This window comes from Trachemys scripta, chromosome 1 (genome assembly GCF_013100865.1).
Source record: "Trachemys scripta elegans isolate TJP31775 chromosome 1, CAS_Tse_1.0, whole genome shotgun sequence".
Lineage (NCBI taxonomy): Eukaryota > Metazoa > Chordata > Testudines > Emydidae > Trachemys > Trachemys scripta.
The window spans coordinates 140,087,236-140,104,463 of NC_048298.1; the positions used below are offsets into that span (position 1 = coordinate 140,087,236).

Here is a 17,228-nt window from a genome sequence, read left to right on the forward strand (position 1 = left end):
TTTTTGAGGGCTTGAGTCATGATTTTTGAATGCTGGGGTTTGCTATAGTGCATGCAAGCTACCCCTCATGCATTTCTGCAGACCTTAACGTCAGGTGATCAGCAGGACTGAGGAAATGACCTGCAATTGTAGTTCATAACCACCAGAGGCCGCTGTGTTTCCTGCAGACCAGGCAGCCCACTAGTCTCCAGATCACTCATTTTTGGTTTGAAACAACTTTTTGTTTAGAAATTTAAGCTAATTATAGTAAAAAATTTAAAAATGATATAAAGTCAAAATCCAAACAAAATATTTAAATCAACTGGAATCAAAAAAGTTTTTGGATTGTTAGTTTGTGGAATTTTTTGAGATTTTAACTATAGTCTCAGTTCCGACTAGTACAATTTTTCAAAATCTCAAACATTTTTCTGAGCTCAAAGCAGGACCACTCCCAACTAAATCATCCCAGCCAGGGCTTTGTCAAGCCGGGCCTTAAAAACCTCTAAAGGAGATTCCACCACCTCCCTAGGCAACCCACCCTCCTAATGAAAAAGTTTTTTCCTAATATCCAACCTAAACCTCCCCCACTGCAACTTGAGATCATTGTGCCTTGTTCTGTCATCTGCTACCATTGAGAACAGTCTCGATCCAGCCTCTTTGGAACTCCCCTTCAGGTAGTTGAAGGCTGCTATCAAATCCCCCCTCACGCTTCTCTTCTGCAGACTAAATAACCCCAGTTCCCTCAGCCTCTCCTCATAAGTCATGTGCTCCACCCCCCTAATCATTTGTGTGTGTGTGTGTGTGGTTTTTTTTTTTTTTTTGACGCGGCCGATTCCCAGCGCGCCGCTACTCCGACCCCCAGCGACGGTTCCCGCGGCTGGCGCGTGGCCGCACAGAAGCGGCGCGATGCATTCTGGGAAGCTAGTCCTCTCGGCCTGGACATTCCGTGCGGCCGCCTCATGCGGCTGTCGCCGGGTGGGGTTGGTTGGTACACGAGCTCCGCCCCGGGCGGCCTGGGGACTCCCCACCTGGAAGGACTCTATCACCCAGGGGGCCGTGCGGCGGGGCCGGAAACTACGCGTAGGAAGGAGAGGACAGCCGCGCCCAAGCGCAGAGAACGCCGCTGCGGCCAGCTCGGGGCAGGCGGGAGGGAGGGGCGCCCGCGCGCCTCGGGCCCGAGAGGAGAGACCGCGGGCTGGGCCGGGTAGAAGGTAATTGAGCGGGGGAGGGCGTTGCCCCGGAGGGGGGACCGGGCACCGTGGCTGCGACCCACTGGCGGGGCTGGAACGGGGGGTGACGGGCGCGTGAGGGGATCCCGGGGCGGGGCAGCCGTTGGGTGAGGCAGGGAAGAGCCAGGGAGCGGGGCCTGTACTCGGGGCGGCGGGGCTGGGATGCTGGGGGCAGGTGGGGGCAGGGGCGCTGGAAGGATTTGGGTAGTGGGGGAGCTAAGAGCCTTTGCACCAAACTGTAAACCCTGCATAGGATGGGAACCACTTTACCCCCAGCACGCTATGGGCTGGGGGTGTGATAAGGGGAATGACTCCACCTCATTTGTAACGGGGACCTGCTGTGATGGCCCCGTGGGAACCAGCCGCTAAAGACTGGGTAGGCTGTCAGTGCTTAACTTACGCCCCTTTCAGGTACAGCGTGCACTAGTAATGGTTGTGTCAGGTGGGATGTGTGTGTGGTGCCATAATAAGTGGGGGAGACAATAGTTGAGGTTGCAGCAATATTCTATGGTAAACTTCGTGTTTAGCTGCCACATAATTTTGGCTTGGGAAACTGTTAAGGATATAACATTGCCAGATTTATATTTAAGTTTGAGAAGACTTTTGCTAAATTTGAAGAAGGTTGCTTTAACTACTTTTCAGTTACAAGCCATTAGATTTTTTTTTTACCATAGGATTGGATACTGAAGGATGGGTTTCAATTGCTTGCTGCCATTTAATTCCCAAACTCCAGTTTTTCACTTTAAAATTGTTTAGTTTAACTTTGAAAAGCTGAATTATTTTGGTGAAGGAAATTGACTAAATGTTTTTTCAGCTTAAAATTTGCAACTTTTTTTGAAATAGAATATGTAAAAAAAAATGTTTTGGTCCATATATCTGGTGACATGTTCAAACTCTACTTTCTAGATTGATAAGGAAAAATAGCCGCCATAACTGTCTCACATTAGGGTTGTTTGAAGGATCACACACCTAGCAAAGGAGCCCACCACATTCATAATTCACATTTCAAAGTTAACTTTGATTGTGAGTTTCAGAGATCACCATAGAGAAACACAAGGTTGCATGGAGAATTTTAAGCACAACCAATAATGCATTGAATGAATTTAGGAACTCTAAGATGAAAGGTAAGCGTATGCCATAGAATGGAAATATTTGGCTCAATATTCTGCAGATTTCACAGCTAGTACAGGAGGATTGGGGTCAATAGTCTCCCTTACTTTCTTTGCTAAAACTTCAGTTTCCTGGCAACTTTCATAATGAGCAGCCCTTCTCTTGCTTTGGTCATTGTTGTTAATCGTGCGAAGCACCTTAGGAAGTTAGACATTGGGAGGCTGCCGTAGTAGGACCCATAATACCATAGAAGAAGCCTCAAGTTGAGTATCTCCCAAGAGGTGGATATCTTCATTCTTGCCATATCTTTTTATAAAGATTCAATAATAGCTCCATTTCCTAATGGAAAGCAATAGCCATCTCTGGGGATTAAGGGGAGCATCTGTTTTCCATTTATTTAGACCTAGTATCTTTTTCTTATTCCAGCAAATTATCTCTATTACCAATCCTGTTTAATATGAAGAGCCTTTTCTTTCCACTAACTATCTACATGTCTTCCATTTGTATTTTATTGTTATTGCTCTCTTTGTAGATGTATTCATGCTCAACCATGTATATTAGTTAGCGTCTGCTACAGACCACCAAATCACGATAGGGGGTGCATAAGGAGGTGGTTATCCTGGTTCCCTATCTATAATGTGCAGGAAATAAAAACTGTCTGATTATGGGGGTCTTGAATTTGAGTGACATATGGTGGAGTCTCATGCTGCCAGAACTTAGCATATCCTTGGAGTTTCTAAACCAGGGGTCGGCAACCGTTCAGAAGTTTTTATCAATGATCTGGAAGAAAACATAAAATCATACTGATAAAGTTTGTAGATGACACAAAAATTGAGGAAGTGGTAAATAATGAAAGGGACAGTTTACTGATTCAGAGTGATCTGTGTTGCTTGGTATACTGGATGCAAGCAAAAATATGTGTTTGAATATGGCTTAAATGTATATACCTAGGAACAAAGAATGTAGGCCATACTTACAAGATGGGGGAACGTTATCCTGGGAATCAGTGACTCTGAAAAAGGCTTTGGGGTTTTGGTGGATAATCAGCTGATCATGAGCTCCTGTTGAGACACTGTGGTCAAAAGAGCTAATGTGGTCCTGGAATGCACAAACAGGGAAATCTCAAGTAGGAGTAGAGAGGTTATTTTACTTCTGTATTTGGCACTCATGCAACAGTGCTGGAATACTGTGTCCAGTTCTGTTGTCAACATTTCAAGAAGGATGTTGATAAATTGGAGAGGGTTCAGAGAAGTGCCACGAGAATGATTAAAGGATTAGAAAATATATATTATAGTGATAGCCTCAAGGAGCTCAATCTATTTAGCTTAACAAAGAGATAAGGGGTGAATTGATTACTTTCTATAAGTACCTGCATGAGTAACAAATATTTAATGATGGGCTCTTCAGTCTAGCAGAGAAAGCTATAACAGGATCAAATGGCTGGAAGTTGGACCAATTCAGACAGGGAATAAAGCATACATTAACAATAAAGGTAATTAACCATTGGAACAATTTTCCAAAGGTTGTGGTAGATTCTCCATCAGTGACAATTTTAAATCAAGATTGGATGTTTTTCTAAAAGCTCTATTCTATGAATGATTTTTAGGAAGAGGTAAGACTAGACACTAGACAAGAGTTAAGGCTAGACACTAGATGATCACAATGGTCCCTTCTGGCCTTGGAATCTATGAACTCTGTTTGGGTGGTCTTGTCTATTGAGCTCTGTTGTTTTGTCTTAGATAACTGAGGGATTGTCTACACTAGCCCACTGTTCAGACTATTTCGTGTGTGAATGGCGGTGCATACCAAACTGCTGCACTGTAACTTCCCTGTGTGGAAGCTGCAGGTACGAACAAAAAAGTTCCTAGTTTGCGTTAATGTAGTCTTTGGCAAAAAGCTTAGTTAACACAGAGATAAGGATGCTTGGTGATATCTCGTGCCCTTTCAGAATGTCGAGTTCAGCAAAACTCAGACTTCTGAAAACCAGGAAATAGAGAGTGAAGGTAAACACCCATACAGTCTTAACTCTCCCCTCTTTGAGTGATGCTCCACAGTGCCCATATCACACAGTCTAGCATTCTGCCTTTTCACTGAAATGGACAGGTGCCACCTGCATCAGACCTGTGCTCAAACACTAAGCCTACTTCCCCAACAGAATACCATACTTGTCAAATTTAATAACCATTTCATACCCTTTTACGACTTCTTCATATTTGCACCCAGGTTACCACTTAGCCCTTTGCTATGTCCTGCTCATCATTAAATCCACAGACTTCTCTCATATCATACCTCTCTACTGACAATATCTATTTCAAGAAGACTCCAGTGCCCTGCTACTGACACACCCTTCACAATTCTGTATTGAAATGATCCAGACTGGAACCTCGAGGTATACAAGCACTTCTTTCTTTTGATAACATGCTGGGGGAGGAGAGGGGGGGCGGCGGCGGCACGGGGGGGCAGGGGTGAGGAGGGAGAGCCTTGGACCCAGATGTCCTCATAACACAATCACAGCTCTTCCAAGCTGCTCCATCATTCAATACAGCTACACGTAACACAATGAATGTAGCTGGAATGCATGCAAATAATTCCGAGTGGGTATTGCCAGCTCCAGGGTGGGTAAGTTAAGATTGTGTGGGTGTTTACTTTAACGCTGTATTTCCTGGTTTTCAGAAGTCTGTTATGCTGAACTTGGTGTTCTGAAAGGACATGCAGTATCACTGGGCCACCATAACTCTGCATTAATGAAGCTTTTTCAATTTAATGTAAATACTAAGCCCTCACCTAGGATATTGTGTGCAGTTCTAGTTGCCCCAGCTGTAAAAGATATAATAGAAATAGAAGTGGGTCCAGAGACAGATGAGTAGTGACTGACGAGATTGAGACTGCTTAGAAGGAAGGCTAGTTAAAAGGAATATGCTAAAGAAATTTAAAATTGGGTGGCCATATTTACCTTTTGTCAAAATACAAGAAAAAGGTGGAATTCAATGAAATTGAAAAGCAACACATTTAAAATTGAGATAGAGGGAAATACTTCTTTACACAATTAATAATATACTTATAGAACTTGGAGTCACAAGAGAGGGAGACCAAACACCTTGTAAGATTCAAACAACAGGATTAGACGTTTATTCAGAATAGATTGTCATGGAAGTCACGGTTTCTGTGACTTTGAGAGACCTCTGTGACATTGTCTGCTTCAGCCCTGGGGTGACGGGGCTGGAGCTGTCAGTTGTCAGGGACCCTGGAGCTGTCTGGTGGTGGTGGTGGTGGGCTTGAGGCATGGTGGGGGTGCTGACCTCCTTCTCCCCCCTCAGCTTTCTTCTCCCGGCTCAGGCTTCAGTCATCCCTCATCAGCCCTTTCCCTCCCCATTATTTTTAGTAAAAGTCAGACAGGTCATGGCTTCTGTGAATTTTTGTTTGTGTCCATGAGTTTTACCCGAAAGTAACTGTGACAAAGTCTTAGCCTTAACATTTATAGAGAGGTTTATACAGATTGTTTATATTTATCTATGTTTTTAAGTATGCCCTGAATGTAAGGAGATTTTGCTGACTTCTAACTGCTAAGAGTTCTCCTATGAGCAGGTTATTTTATAATTGTCTTTCCCTTTCCTCTGAAACACCTGGTACTGACCAGTACCAGAGACAAGATATTGACTAGGTGGACCCCTGGTCAGTCCTGGTATTGGAATTCCTATGTTCCTGTTACCAAACACTGGTTAGGTGTTTCAGTCAAAGGTCAGTGCTACTCCTTTTAGTGGCTTATTGCTACATCAGTGGATATACTTCCTGAATTTTTTTTTTCCATTCAGAAAAGCTCAGCATGAAGCTGAGACACTGGCTATAGCTGGTGGAGTAAGCAGGCTCTAGCTGGATATGGATACACAATGAATCACTTCTGAAACAGCTTCTTGTCAATGCATAAGACCTTTCTAATTCAAGAGATTGGGAGCTTCCCAGATTCATAAATTCCAAGGCCAGAAGGGACCACTGTGGTCATATTGTCTGACCTGTATAACACGGGCAATGGAACTTCTCCAAAATAATTCCTAGAGCATATCTTTCAGATTTAGAAATTGCTCGCAATGGAGAATCCACCACGACGCTTTGTGAATTGTTCCAATGTTAATTACTCTCACTGTTAAATATTTAAGCCCTCTTATTTCCAGTGTATTTCTGAATTTGTCTAGCTTTAACTTCCAGCCACTTGATTGTGTTGTACTGTTCTTTACTAGGAAGGCAGCATATCATCCAGTTGTCCACCTCTCTGTTGCAGAATATTCTTTCAATTCTTCTGAGTATTGAATCTTTAACAAGGATTGTCTTCCTTGGATAGTTGGAGAATTCTTTGCGGGCAAGCTTGATTTTCTTACAAATTGGGCTGAGCTTAACTTAACCAAGAGAAGGATAAGGAGTGATTTGATCATAGTCTAAGTATCTACCTGGGGAATAAATATTTAATAATGGTCTCTTCAATGTAGCAGATAAGGTACATTAAGCAACTTCAGCTACGTGAATAACAGAGCCGAAGTCGACGTACTTAGACCTACTCACTGTGGTGTCTTCATTGCAGTGAGTCGACTGCTGCCACTCCCCCATCAACTCTGCCTGCGCCTCTCGCGGGGGTGGAGTACAGGAGTTGATGGGAGAGCGCTCGGGGGTCGATTGCTGCCCGCCGATCCGGCGGGTAGTGTACACATACCCATAGTCTACAGACCCCCAGAGGTTTGCTGACCACAGGTTGAAAGCCACTGAGCTAAATAGACTGAGCTCCTTGAGTCTGTTACTATATAGTATGCTTTCTAATCCTTTAATCATTCTTATGGCTCTTTTCTGCACCAAAACTTGACTTTGGTGGGCTCAAACCCACAACCTTTGAATTGCCCCGATTTCTCTAGAATTCCAGTGCACGATTCATTCTGCTACAGAGACAAGTACTCTGTGTCAGAATTTGGCAGCATGGAAATTTCAGAGATTTATTTTAATCCACATGGAGAATTTATGTACAAAATTGGTGAAGGAGAGAAATGTTTCCAAGGGTATCACAAGAAACAATGTAATTAAAAAAAAAAAAAAAAGCATTTGAAAGTTTTATTCATATTTTTAAGACTTCAACATTTTGTATGGAAACAATGTTGAAGTTTCTGAATGATCTGTTTGTGGAACTTGTATTTTAAAAAATAAAATTCCCTGAGGTAAGTGAGCAGAGTGAGGTGGGAGTCTAGTCATTAACGATTGTAAATTCAGGTCTTACGCTAAATTCAGTCCAATTTATGACTGACTAATCTTGAATACAGCAGCTCTGCGTGACATTTCTTAGTGAATATTTGTACCTTAATTGCACTCTCTCAGCCTGGAATTCACTCAGAATAATACATACAATGGACCTGAAATGTCTGCGACATGTAAGCTATCAGGGACCCACAGTTGAACCCAGATGCAGCTCATTGTCCTCAGCTGATTCAGCTAATGCACCTGGTCCCCTGATTGGCTGAAGACTCCAGCAGCCTGGGATCTCTAGCCACTGAATAGCATTCCATGCCTGCAGCTGTGTTTCTGATCCTGCGCGTGCTCTCAGCTCCTTCCTTGCTCCTGCCTCGAGCTACTTGTTCCAGCCTCCCACCTGTGGTTTCCTCCCCCCGGTTCCTAGTTTCCTGCCCCGGCTCTGGCTGATACTCTTAACTCTGACCTTTCACTTCTGATTCCTGGCTCTTGGCTCCAGTTCGCCCCCTGGACTTAGTAACTGGGCTTCTGATTCGGGCTGTGGCCACTAAGCCTAGTCACCCCTGCTCCAGCCAGTAGACCAGCCACCTGCCGTGACCATTAGGCATAGCGACCTATGACCTGGTCCTTAACAGAAGCCACTTCTGGTCTCTGGAATTTGTTTAGCATCATTACCAAAAATATTACCAGGTGTTTTTCACTGAGCCCCTTAAGTTACTGAGAGCTGCCTTAATCTGTTTTTAATCAAGTTATGTTAACATCCTCATTTTTAACTGAAACAACCAAAGGTGAGAGTAGACTTACTACTGGCTGGATAATATTTGTTATGTGCTGAAGTGGAAAATGAACTTGTCTTGCACAGGGATGGGAGATTTTCATTAAACTCTTATTTCTCCATTTTAATTCAATCAACAGCCTGCAATATCTGTGTTTGTGAAACTTTCTGGATTTTGGGAACATATTTGCCACAACAGATTAGGCCACTGGACAATAACTAGCGCTTCAGAGAAGCTTTATAAGCTCCCTATAATAAGGGCCAGTGTACTGTGTAATATGAGAACTAAATTCAGCAGTAAAGCCACCTGAATTCTGCAGTGTAATGCTGTTGAAATCTGTGGCATACTGGAAAGTTTTGCATCTGTATGAGAGGCATAGAAACATTCAGAAAATGAGAATTTTATGTTTACCATCTCAAGATTTTAAGTGAAATGTTAGAAGAGAGAACAGCAATGCAGATATAAGATCTGATTCACAGCACAATTTTTTAAATAGAGTCTCTCCACTGACTTCAGGATTTTGGGTCAGGCTCAGTAATCCCACAGTTCAGCAAATATATATGAAACTCCAATAAACAATGACCACCGCCAGACTGATACCATTACTATTGGTCTTCTCAATTACTCAAGAAGAGAAGATGTATATGTGCTTTGATATCATAAACTATAAACTTCAAAGCTACTCACTGGTGTTTTAGTGAAAATACAGCTTTATTCCTTCCTAGCTTCTTTCCTACAAACTGTATCCCCAAAACTTTAGAGTGTAACTGCAGACTGAGAGAAGGGAAAAGAGATGAAATTCAGATGAAATTTGAAAAGTTGGAGAATTGATTAAATGGAGAGAAATGGGAAAGCTGCCTTAGAGAGAAAGGTATACAGAAGAGAAGGCATTTGTGCTGTGAGTGGGGAGATTGTGTAGAGAGACAGATGTGACAAACAAATTAACATAAGTTTTGTGTGGTTAGCTGGAGCAAGTCCTTTGATGGTTTTTAAAAAGGAGGGAGGACAAACTTTTTTTTTTTTAAACTGAGAGAATTTCAAATAAACTATCTTTTTTAATCCATTAACTGCTGTGTAACAGAGTTCTAAAATATTAGTACTGTTTAAGTAAGCAGCTACTAAAAACCTAAATAAACTAGTCTTAAGTATCCACTTTAACCTGCACTCAAAAGTAAGACAATACTGTATTTTAGTATTGGCCTGGAGTATTTCAAACATCCCCTATACTAGTACATTCGTGCTGTTGTGAGTCTGAGAGTGACATATGAAGTGTATGCAAGTCCTGTGAACTATTTCTGCCTTCACTTAATAGTCTCTCTTTCTCCCAGAAGCACTAGTCAGGGTGGGGACAGTGACTGGAGGTATAGCTAGCTACAGCAGTAATAAAGGAAGAACTGGAAGCAGCGTGTTCCTGAAAAGAAATCTCTTGCTATGACCCACCTCTTTTTAATTTCAGTATTCTAGAAATCATGACAACCTCAGGAAAAGAGAACTTCCGATTGAAGAGCTACAAGAACAAGTCTCTGAATCCTGATGAAATGCGTCGTAGGCGAGAGGAAGAGGGCCTTCAGCTACGGAAGCAGAAAAGGGAGGAACAGGTATAGCAGAACTCTTCTCTTGTAACTATAGCCAGTTCTCAAAAGAAGGCTTTTCTTGAAAATGTCTGCCCCCCTAGTTATCCCTGACCTGATAAATTCATGCATGCTAGCATACCGGTGATTCTAGAGCAGACTTCTTTGAGAGTTGCTCCTTGTTCTACTGAAATCATACCTGTGTGCTAGAGCCCTGGTTCTGCCATGATTATGATGATGTAAGTTCACACACTAACCCTGCTCATTAGACTGATATGTTGAATAGGGAGTTTAAAGTTTTTTGTGTCCCCAACTGATTGAGAATCAAGAGAGATGCTGAAAACAACCACTGGACTAGTGGTTTCCTGTTACCTCAGGAGAAGGCAGCCTGGGAGCAGGAACAGTGCTGAGGACCTTTTCTTACCACATTTTGCTATAATTAATAGTTTTTCAGGTTCTTTTAGAAAATTCCGTTTCTGAGGGCTTCATAATTGAAATGTAAAAATTTCTGCTGGGCCAAAACTCATCTCAAAGCCTTCACCCAAGAAAAGCCTAACTCAGAAACCTGCACAGAATTCTTCCCCGTAAATCTTAAGAGCAAAGTGGTGTTACGCATTTCTATACTATTTTCCCCCATTTTTTTTGACCCAGGGCTATATCAGTAAACAAAAATAAAAATCTTTATTGATCTCTGAAACATTTTTGTTCTCTTAGAATTTTCCTATTTATTAAAATCCAGTGTGATATATTTTTCTGACATTAATCAAAATCCTATGTGTTAGTAACATCTTAAGCCTGGTCTACACTATAAATATAGGTCAATGCAGGGCAGCTTATGTCGACCTAGTTGAGCATATGTTTACATTTAAATTTGGCTCCCACCAACATAAGTGCCATTTTTTAAACTAATTTTCCTGATTGCCCGGCTTGATGAGCACATCTACCAGCTCTCCATTGTTGAATGCAACTGCCCAGCTGACTATGGAGTAGACAGGAGATATTGGCCTGTGGGTAGAAGAGGCTGTGCAGGCACTGCTTCGAACCAGCCATAGAAACAGTAACATCCTGAGCAATCTGCTCATAGGGATGCAGGAGAAGGGATATGACAGGGACCAGCAGCAACATGTGAAAGCTGAGGAGCTGCACAGGCGTGCCAGAAGGCCAGGAGGCCATCAATTGATCCGTCCCCAAGCTGCAGACCTACTGCTTTTACGCAGAGCCACATGCCATACTCAGTGGAAATCACACCGCCACCTGCCACAGCACCCTGGATAGTTCCAAGGAGCCCAAGTCACCAGCCTCTGCTGCAAACAGCAGTGAGGAGGTGGTGAACAAGGAAGAGGAGGAGTATGTTGGACAGGTGACCAGGGAATCCAGCTGTGCAGCGAGCCAGTACATTTTTTACTCCACTGCAGTCTAACCAGTCCTACCAGATGAGCATGGGTGAGCCAGTGCAGGTGAAGGAACCTCAGGTGAGTGTGTCGTTTAATTTTAAATTACAGGGATGGCATCCCCAAAGTAGCAGGACACTCCTGAGTTATCATTAATTTACTCCTGGTAGAAGAGGTAGTGTTACGGCCGAGAGAGAGAGTTGCTATCTGCTTTTCATTCCCCTCTAGAGTTAGGCGGGGTGGGGGGGAGGAGGGCTGCAGAGCAATTTGTTTATGTTCACAGGGATGTTCGAATCTTCCTGAGCGATCTTGATTAAACTTATATGGAAGTACTCTGTAATCCTCTGCTGAAGGTTTCTAGGGATGGCAGCCTTACTTCTTCCTCTGCAGTAGAACACTTTCCCATGCTAGTCAGTGATAATTTCAGCAGGCACCATTGCAATACACAGCCCTGCAGCATATAGTCCTGGGCTGCTTTGTGACACCCACAGCAGCTGTTCTCTTTCTGCCTTTGTTACCCTCAGGAGTGAGATATCAGCTAAAATCACCACTGCCTTTTGAAAACAATGTCAGTATTCAGTGGCATTGCCCTATACTTAAGTCCCTTCCTTTTCAGTTTAAACTGATTTTTACCGAAAATTTTCCAGGTTTTACAAAAAGTATAATTCATTTTTTTTCTGATTTTTCACCCTACTTTTGTATCATTCAAATATATAAAAAATAACTTTTTATTAGGAAAATACAATACATTGCGTGAGATCTATGTATTACGATAATACATTAGTCTGTATGTGAAGCTGCCTGTTGAAGTAAGGCTATGTATGAGTCTAGAAGCTACACACAAGAAACAAACAAGTTCTGAAGTGCATGTGCATCTGAACATATTGATGAATCTCACCCCCAGGTATGCATTTCAAGCTGTGAGCAGCTTTAAACCGTAACTGTTTAAAGATTTGACACCCTAAAATGAGAAGAAAATGAAAATCTGTATCAGAATATATTTCACAACACAAGGAAGTATTCGAAAGTTTAAAAACAAAAATAGGAGAAAAGGATGAAGTTGAGTGTATGTGTTGCAAATGGTGTGGCCCAATTATTAAATCTAAATATTTATAGACTAATAGTTCTAAGTCTACAACAGTAAACTATTTATTCAAATGAAAAGTTTTATTTGGGGATTAGAGATGTATTGTTTTTCTTAAACTCAGAAGTGGCATTGTGTTTTGAGTAGGGCTGCCAAGTGATTAAAAAAATTAATCATGATTAATTGTGCGATTAAACAATAATAGAATACCATTTATTTAAATATTTTTGGATGTTTTCTACATTTTCAAATATCTTTATTTCAGTTACAACACAGAATGAAAAATGTACAGGGCTCACTTTATATTTATTTTTTATTACAATTATAAAATGCTGTAAAAAACCAAAAGAAATAGTATTTTTCAATTCCCCCGTTACAAGTACTGTAGTGCAATCTCTTTATCATGAAAGTTGAACTTACAAATGTAGAATTATGTACAAAAAAGCCTGCATTCAAAAATAAAACTATCTAAAACTTTAGAGTCTACAAGCCCACTGTTATAGCCGGTATTGCAAGATATTTACGTGCCGGATGTGCTAAAGATTCATATGTCCCTTCATGCTTCAACCACCATTCCAGAGGACATGCCTCCATGCTGATGACGGGTTCTGCTTGATAACGTTTCAAAGCAGTGCGGACTGATGCATGTTCATTTTCATCATCTGAGTCAGATGCCACCAGCAGAAGGTTGATTTTCTTTTTTGGTGTTTTGGGTTCTGTAGTTTCCGCATTGGAATGTTGCTCTTTTAAGACATCTGAAAGCATGCTCCATGCCTTGTCTTGCTCAGATTTTGGAAGGCACTTCAGATTCGTAAGCCTTGGGTCGAGTGCTGTATCTGTCTTTAGAAATCTCACATTGGTACCTTCTTTGTGTTTTGTCAAATCTTCAGTGAAAGTGTTCTTAAAATGAACAGCATGTGCTGGGTCATCACCCAAGACTGCTATAACATGAAATATATGGCAGAGTGCAGGTAAAACAGAGTCGGAGGCATACAATTCTCCGCCAAGAAGTTCAGTCACAAATTTAATTAAACGCATTATTTTTTTTAATAAGCGTCATCAGCATGGAAGCATGTCCTCTTATCAAAGCATGAAGGGACATACAAATGTTTAGCATATCTGGCACGTAAATACCTTGCAACGCCGGCTACAAGAGTGCCATGTGAATGCCTGTTCTCACTTTCAGATGACCTTGTAAATAAGCGGGCAGCATGATTGCCCGTAAATATAAACAAACTTGTTTGTCTTAGTGGTTGGCTGAATTCGAGTGGATTTGTAGGCTCTAAAGTTTTACCCAGTTTTGTTTTTGAGTGCAGTTAAGTAAAAGAAGAAAAATCTACATTTGTAAGTTGCATTTTCATGATAGAGATTGCACTACCGTACTTGTATGAGGTGGATAGAAAGCTGGCTAGATCGTCTGGCTCATTAGGTAGTGATCACTGGCTCCATGTCTAGTTGGCAGCCGGTATCAAGCAGAGTGTCCCAAGGGTCGGTCCTGGGGCCAGTAGATACGCTGGAAGGTAGGGAGTAGGATACAGAGGGACCTAGACAAATTACAGGATTGAGCCAAAAGAAATCTAATGAGGTTCAACAAGGACAAGTGCAGAGTCCTGCATTTAGGACGGAAGAATCCCATGCACTGCTACAGACTAGGGACCGAGTGGCTAGGTAGCACTTCTGCAGAAAAGGGCCTAGGGGTTACAGTAGACGAGAAGCTGGATATGAGTCAACAGTGTGCCCTTGTTGCCAAGAAGGCTAACGGCCTTTCGGGCTGTATAAGTAAGGGGGTTCCAAAGAGGATGGATCTAGACAGTTCTCAGTGGTAGTAGATGACAGAACAAGGAGTAATGGTCTCAAGTTGCAGTGAGGGAGATTTAGGTTGGATATTGGGAAAAACTTTTTCGCGAGGAGGGAGGTGAAGCACTGGAATGGGTTACCTAGGGAGGTGGTGGAATCTCCTTCCTTAGAGGTTTTTAAGGTCAGGGTTGACAAAGCCCAGGCTGGGATGATTTAGGTGGGGATTGGTCCTGCTTTGAGCAGGGGTTTGGACTAGATGACCTCCTGAGGTCCCTTCCAACCCTGATATTCCATGATTCTATGAATTGAAAAATACTATTTCTTCTGTTTATCATTTTTACAGTGCAGATATTTGTAATAAAAAATAATATAAAGTGACCACTATATACTTTGTATTCTGGGTTGTAATTGAAGTCAATATATTAAAATGTGGAAAAACATCCAAAAATATTTAATAGATTTCAATTGGGATTCTATTGTTTAACAGTGAGATTAAAATTACAATTAATCACGATTAATTTTTTTGAGTTAATCGTGTGCGTTAACTGCGAGTCATCGACAACCCTAGTTTGGAGTTCTGTTTTGTTCTTCAGCAAACCACAGTAATGAATGAAATTGAAAGCATTAATCTATTGAATATTTCCCCCCCCGTCTTTCTGTCTGCCAAAATAAACCTGATATTTACCCAGAAAATTTTTTTAACTGATTTTCACCTGCTTTTGTTGTTGTGGTAATAAACATTGATAAATTCTTGGGAAAAATAAAATAAAATAAAAACTGAAAATGAAGGGCCCAACCTATACTTTAAGAATCATGCAACTGAGCAATTCCTTCCTCATTTCCCCAACCCCCAGCAGGCCATACTAATTACGACTGGGGCTGGGGCTGGAACTATGCACACTGGAGGAAGGGGACTGAGTTAAGCATTTTGAGTTTCACTTTCCATAGTGAGTACACTGACAATAGTACCTCTTTGTGTTTTATCTGCAGGTGCTGCCATTGCAGCCTTCACGGTCTCTCTCTGCACACCCACAGAATGCCTGAGCCAGATAAGGAGCAGAAAGAACAGGACTCGTGATGACATGTTCCAGGAGATGCTGCAACGGACAGTGAGCACAGGGCCTGCAGGATGAACACTGGTGACAACCTGAAGAAGCAAAGGCGGGAGAGGAGAAAGGAGCAGGAAAAGGAGAGAGAGATGCATCAGGATATAATAGGGATTCTCAGGCAGAAAACACAGATACTGCAGACTTTTGTGGACTTGCAGGTTCAACAATCCCATGGTCACCTCCCTCTGCAGCCCATTGAGAACTCAATATCAGAACTTCCCATGCCCCCCTCACCCCAACATTCCATATAACATTAGGGGCTGCTGCACTACTGCTCCCCCATCCCAGGGGACGTGAAAGACAATCACAGCTTCACTTACACCGACCTGTGAAAGCCACGATTGCTGTAGGTGTAGCTGAGATGGACAAGAATGTTCTTTCCCCCTCATTAGTTCTGTTCTCTTAATTTATTAGGTTTTTTAATTAAGTTTCTAATGTACCGTATATACTCATTCATAAGCCAAATTTTTTTAGTCAAAAAGGGAAGTACCAGAGAAGGGGGTCGTCTTATGAACGGGTATAGAGAGGGAGAGGTGGGACACAGCCCTTCCCCCCAACAGAGGGAGCAAGGAGAGGCAGCACAGCCAGCAGAACCAGAAGGGAAGAGGTGGGGCCAGAGTCTCTCCGCTTCTGGCCACGCTGCTCTCTCCACAGCTTCCAAAGCAGCTGCAGCTCCGGAGCTAGCAGGCTGCAGCCGTGCCGCTCGGCCACGCCTCCCAGAGCAGGTTGTAGCTGCGCGGCCCGGCCCACCTGAGCATGACCAGCCCAGGCCGCCGGAGCAGGCTGCGGCCGTGCTGCCCAGCCTGCCGGAGCAGCTCCAGCCAGGCCAGAGACATCCTCCCCAGATAAGGTGGGAAGGGATAGGATGGGAAGAGTGTGGGGGTCCTGGGCTAGGGGTGGGGTCATGTGGGGGGTGGTCACAGGGGTTACTCCCCTTACCACCAACTTCTTCCCCCTCCCCAAAATTTCCCTACCAGTTGCTGTCCTGGCCCGTCAGGGTAAGCAGCTGGCATGCCGGGACACTTTGTTTACTTAGGTTTACTTCCGTGCTTGCGGCTGCTCAAGGTAAACAAACCATCTTGGTCCACCAGTGGCTTATCCTGATGGCCCAGGAGCCAAAGTTTGCTGACGCCTGAATTATAGGGTCGGCTTATGAACGGGATATAAAAAATTTCCTTTTTTACTTATCCATCTTGGGAGGGGGTCGGCTTATAAACGAACCGGCTTATGATCAACGAGTATATAAGATATGTGTTTTTAAATTACCCAAGGTTTGTTTTTGGTTTTATTTTCAATGATTTTGTTACCAAATAAAATTATTTGAAACATAATTCGTCTTTATTACTTCACAACATATGCTGGCTGGTGTTCAACTGTTCTGAAAATGACCAATTACCTGTTTCTGCACAGTGTCATGCAACTCAAGATCATTCACAAACAAAATGAATAGGTGCATTGTCAATGTTATATGCCTACGTGTACAGCAATCAACACACAATTCGTATCAGGCTGCAAAAAAGAGCATGGCCAGATAGAGCACACAACAACAACTTACGCTACTCTGGCTCACTATTAAAATGGTCTTTCAAAGACTCCCTGAGCTGTGGCTACACATTGAGCTCTTCTAGTAGCCCTTGTATTTGGCTGTTCAAATTCAGCAGAGAGCTGCTCCACCTCCACCTGGGTCGACACTTTCCCCCTTTGCTTCACAGATATTATGCAGAACACAGCAGGCAGCTATAACCATTGGGATATTTTTCTCACTGAGGTCCAATCTTGTGAGTAAACAATGCCAGCGTCCCTTCAAATGACCAAAGCCACATTCAGCGGTCATTTTGCACTTGCTGAGCCAGTAGTAAAGCATTCCTTGGTGGTGGTGAGGTGGCTGGATCACTTCAGCATTGTCAATGGTAACCTGCTGGTCAGGAAGAAAAGTCCCTGCTTGCAGCTTTTGTACAG

General features: G+C 42.7%; 1 protein-coding gene across 9 annotated transcripts in view; it reads left to right on the forward strand.

Moving 5' to 3' along the window:
- Positions 1-1,034: 1,034 nt before the first annotated feature.
- The window catches only part of KPNA1 (karyopherin subunit alpha 1), a 145,777-nt gene continuing 129,583 nt past the window's right edge, over positions 1,035-17,228 (forward strand). For 2 of the 9 annotated variants that reach the window (XR_004647883.1, XM_034787726.1), the window contains exons 1-3: positions 1,054-1,190; positions 4,542-4,707; positions 9,774-9,915. Coding sequence is in view for 7 of the 9 variants with exons in the window: in XM_034787726.1 (XP_034643617.1) it covers positions 4,685-4,707; positions 9,774-9,915 (165 nt within the window). In the remaining 2 variants the exon portion in view is untranslated. Of the gene's footprint in view, positions 1,191-4,541; positions 4,708-9,773; positions 9,916-17,228 lie in introns of those variants that run through there. The other 7 variants (XM_034787733.1, XR_004647882.1, XM_034787711.1 and 4 more) reach the window with 7 other exon arrangements.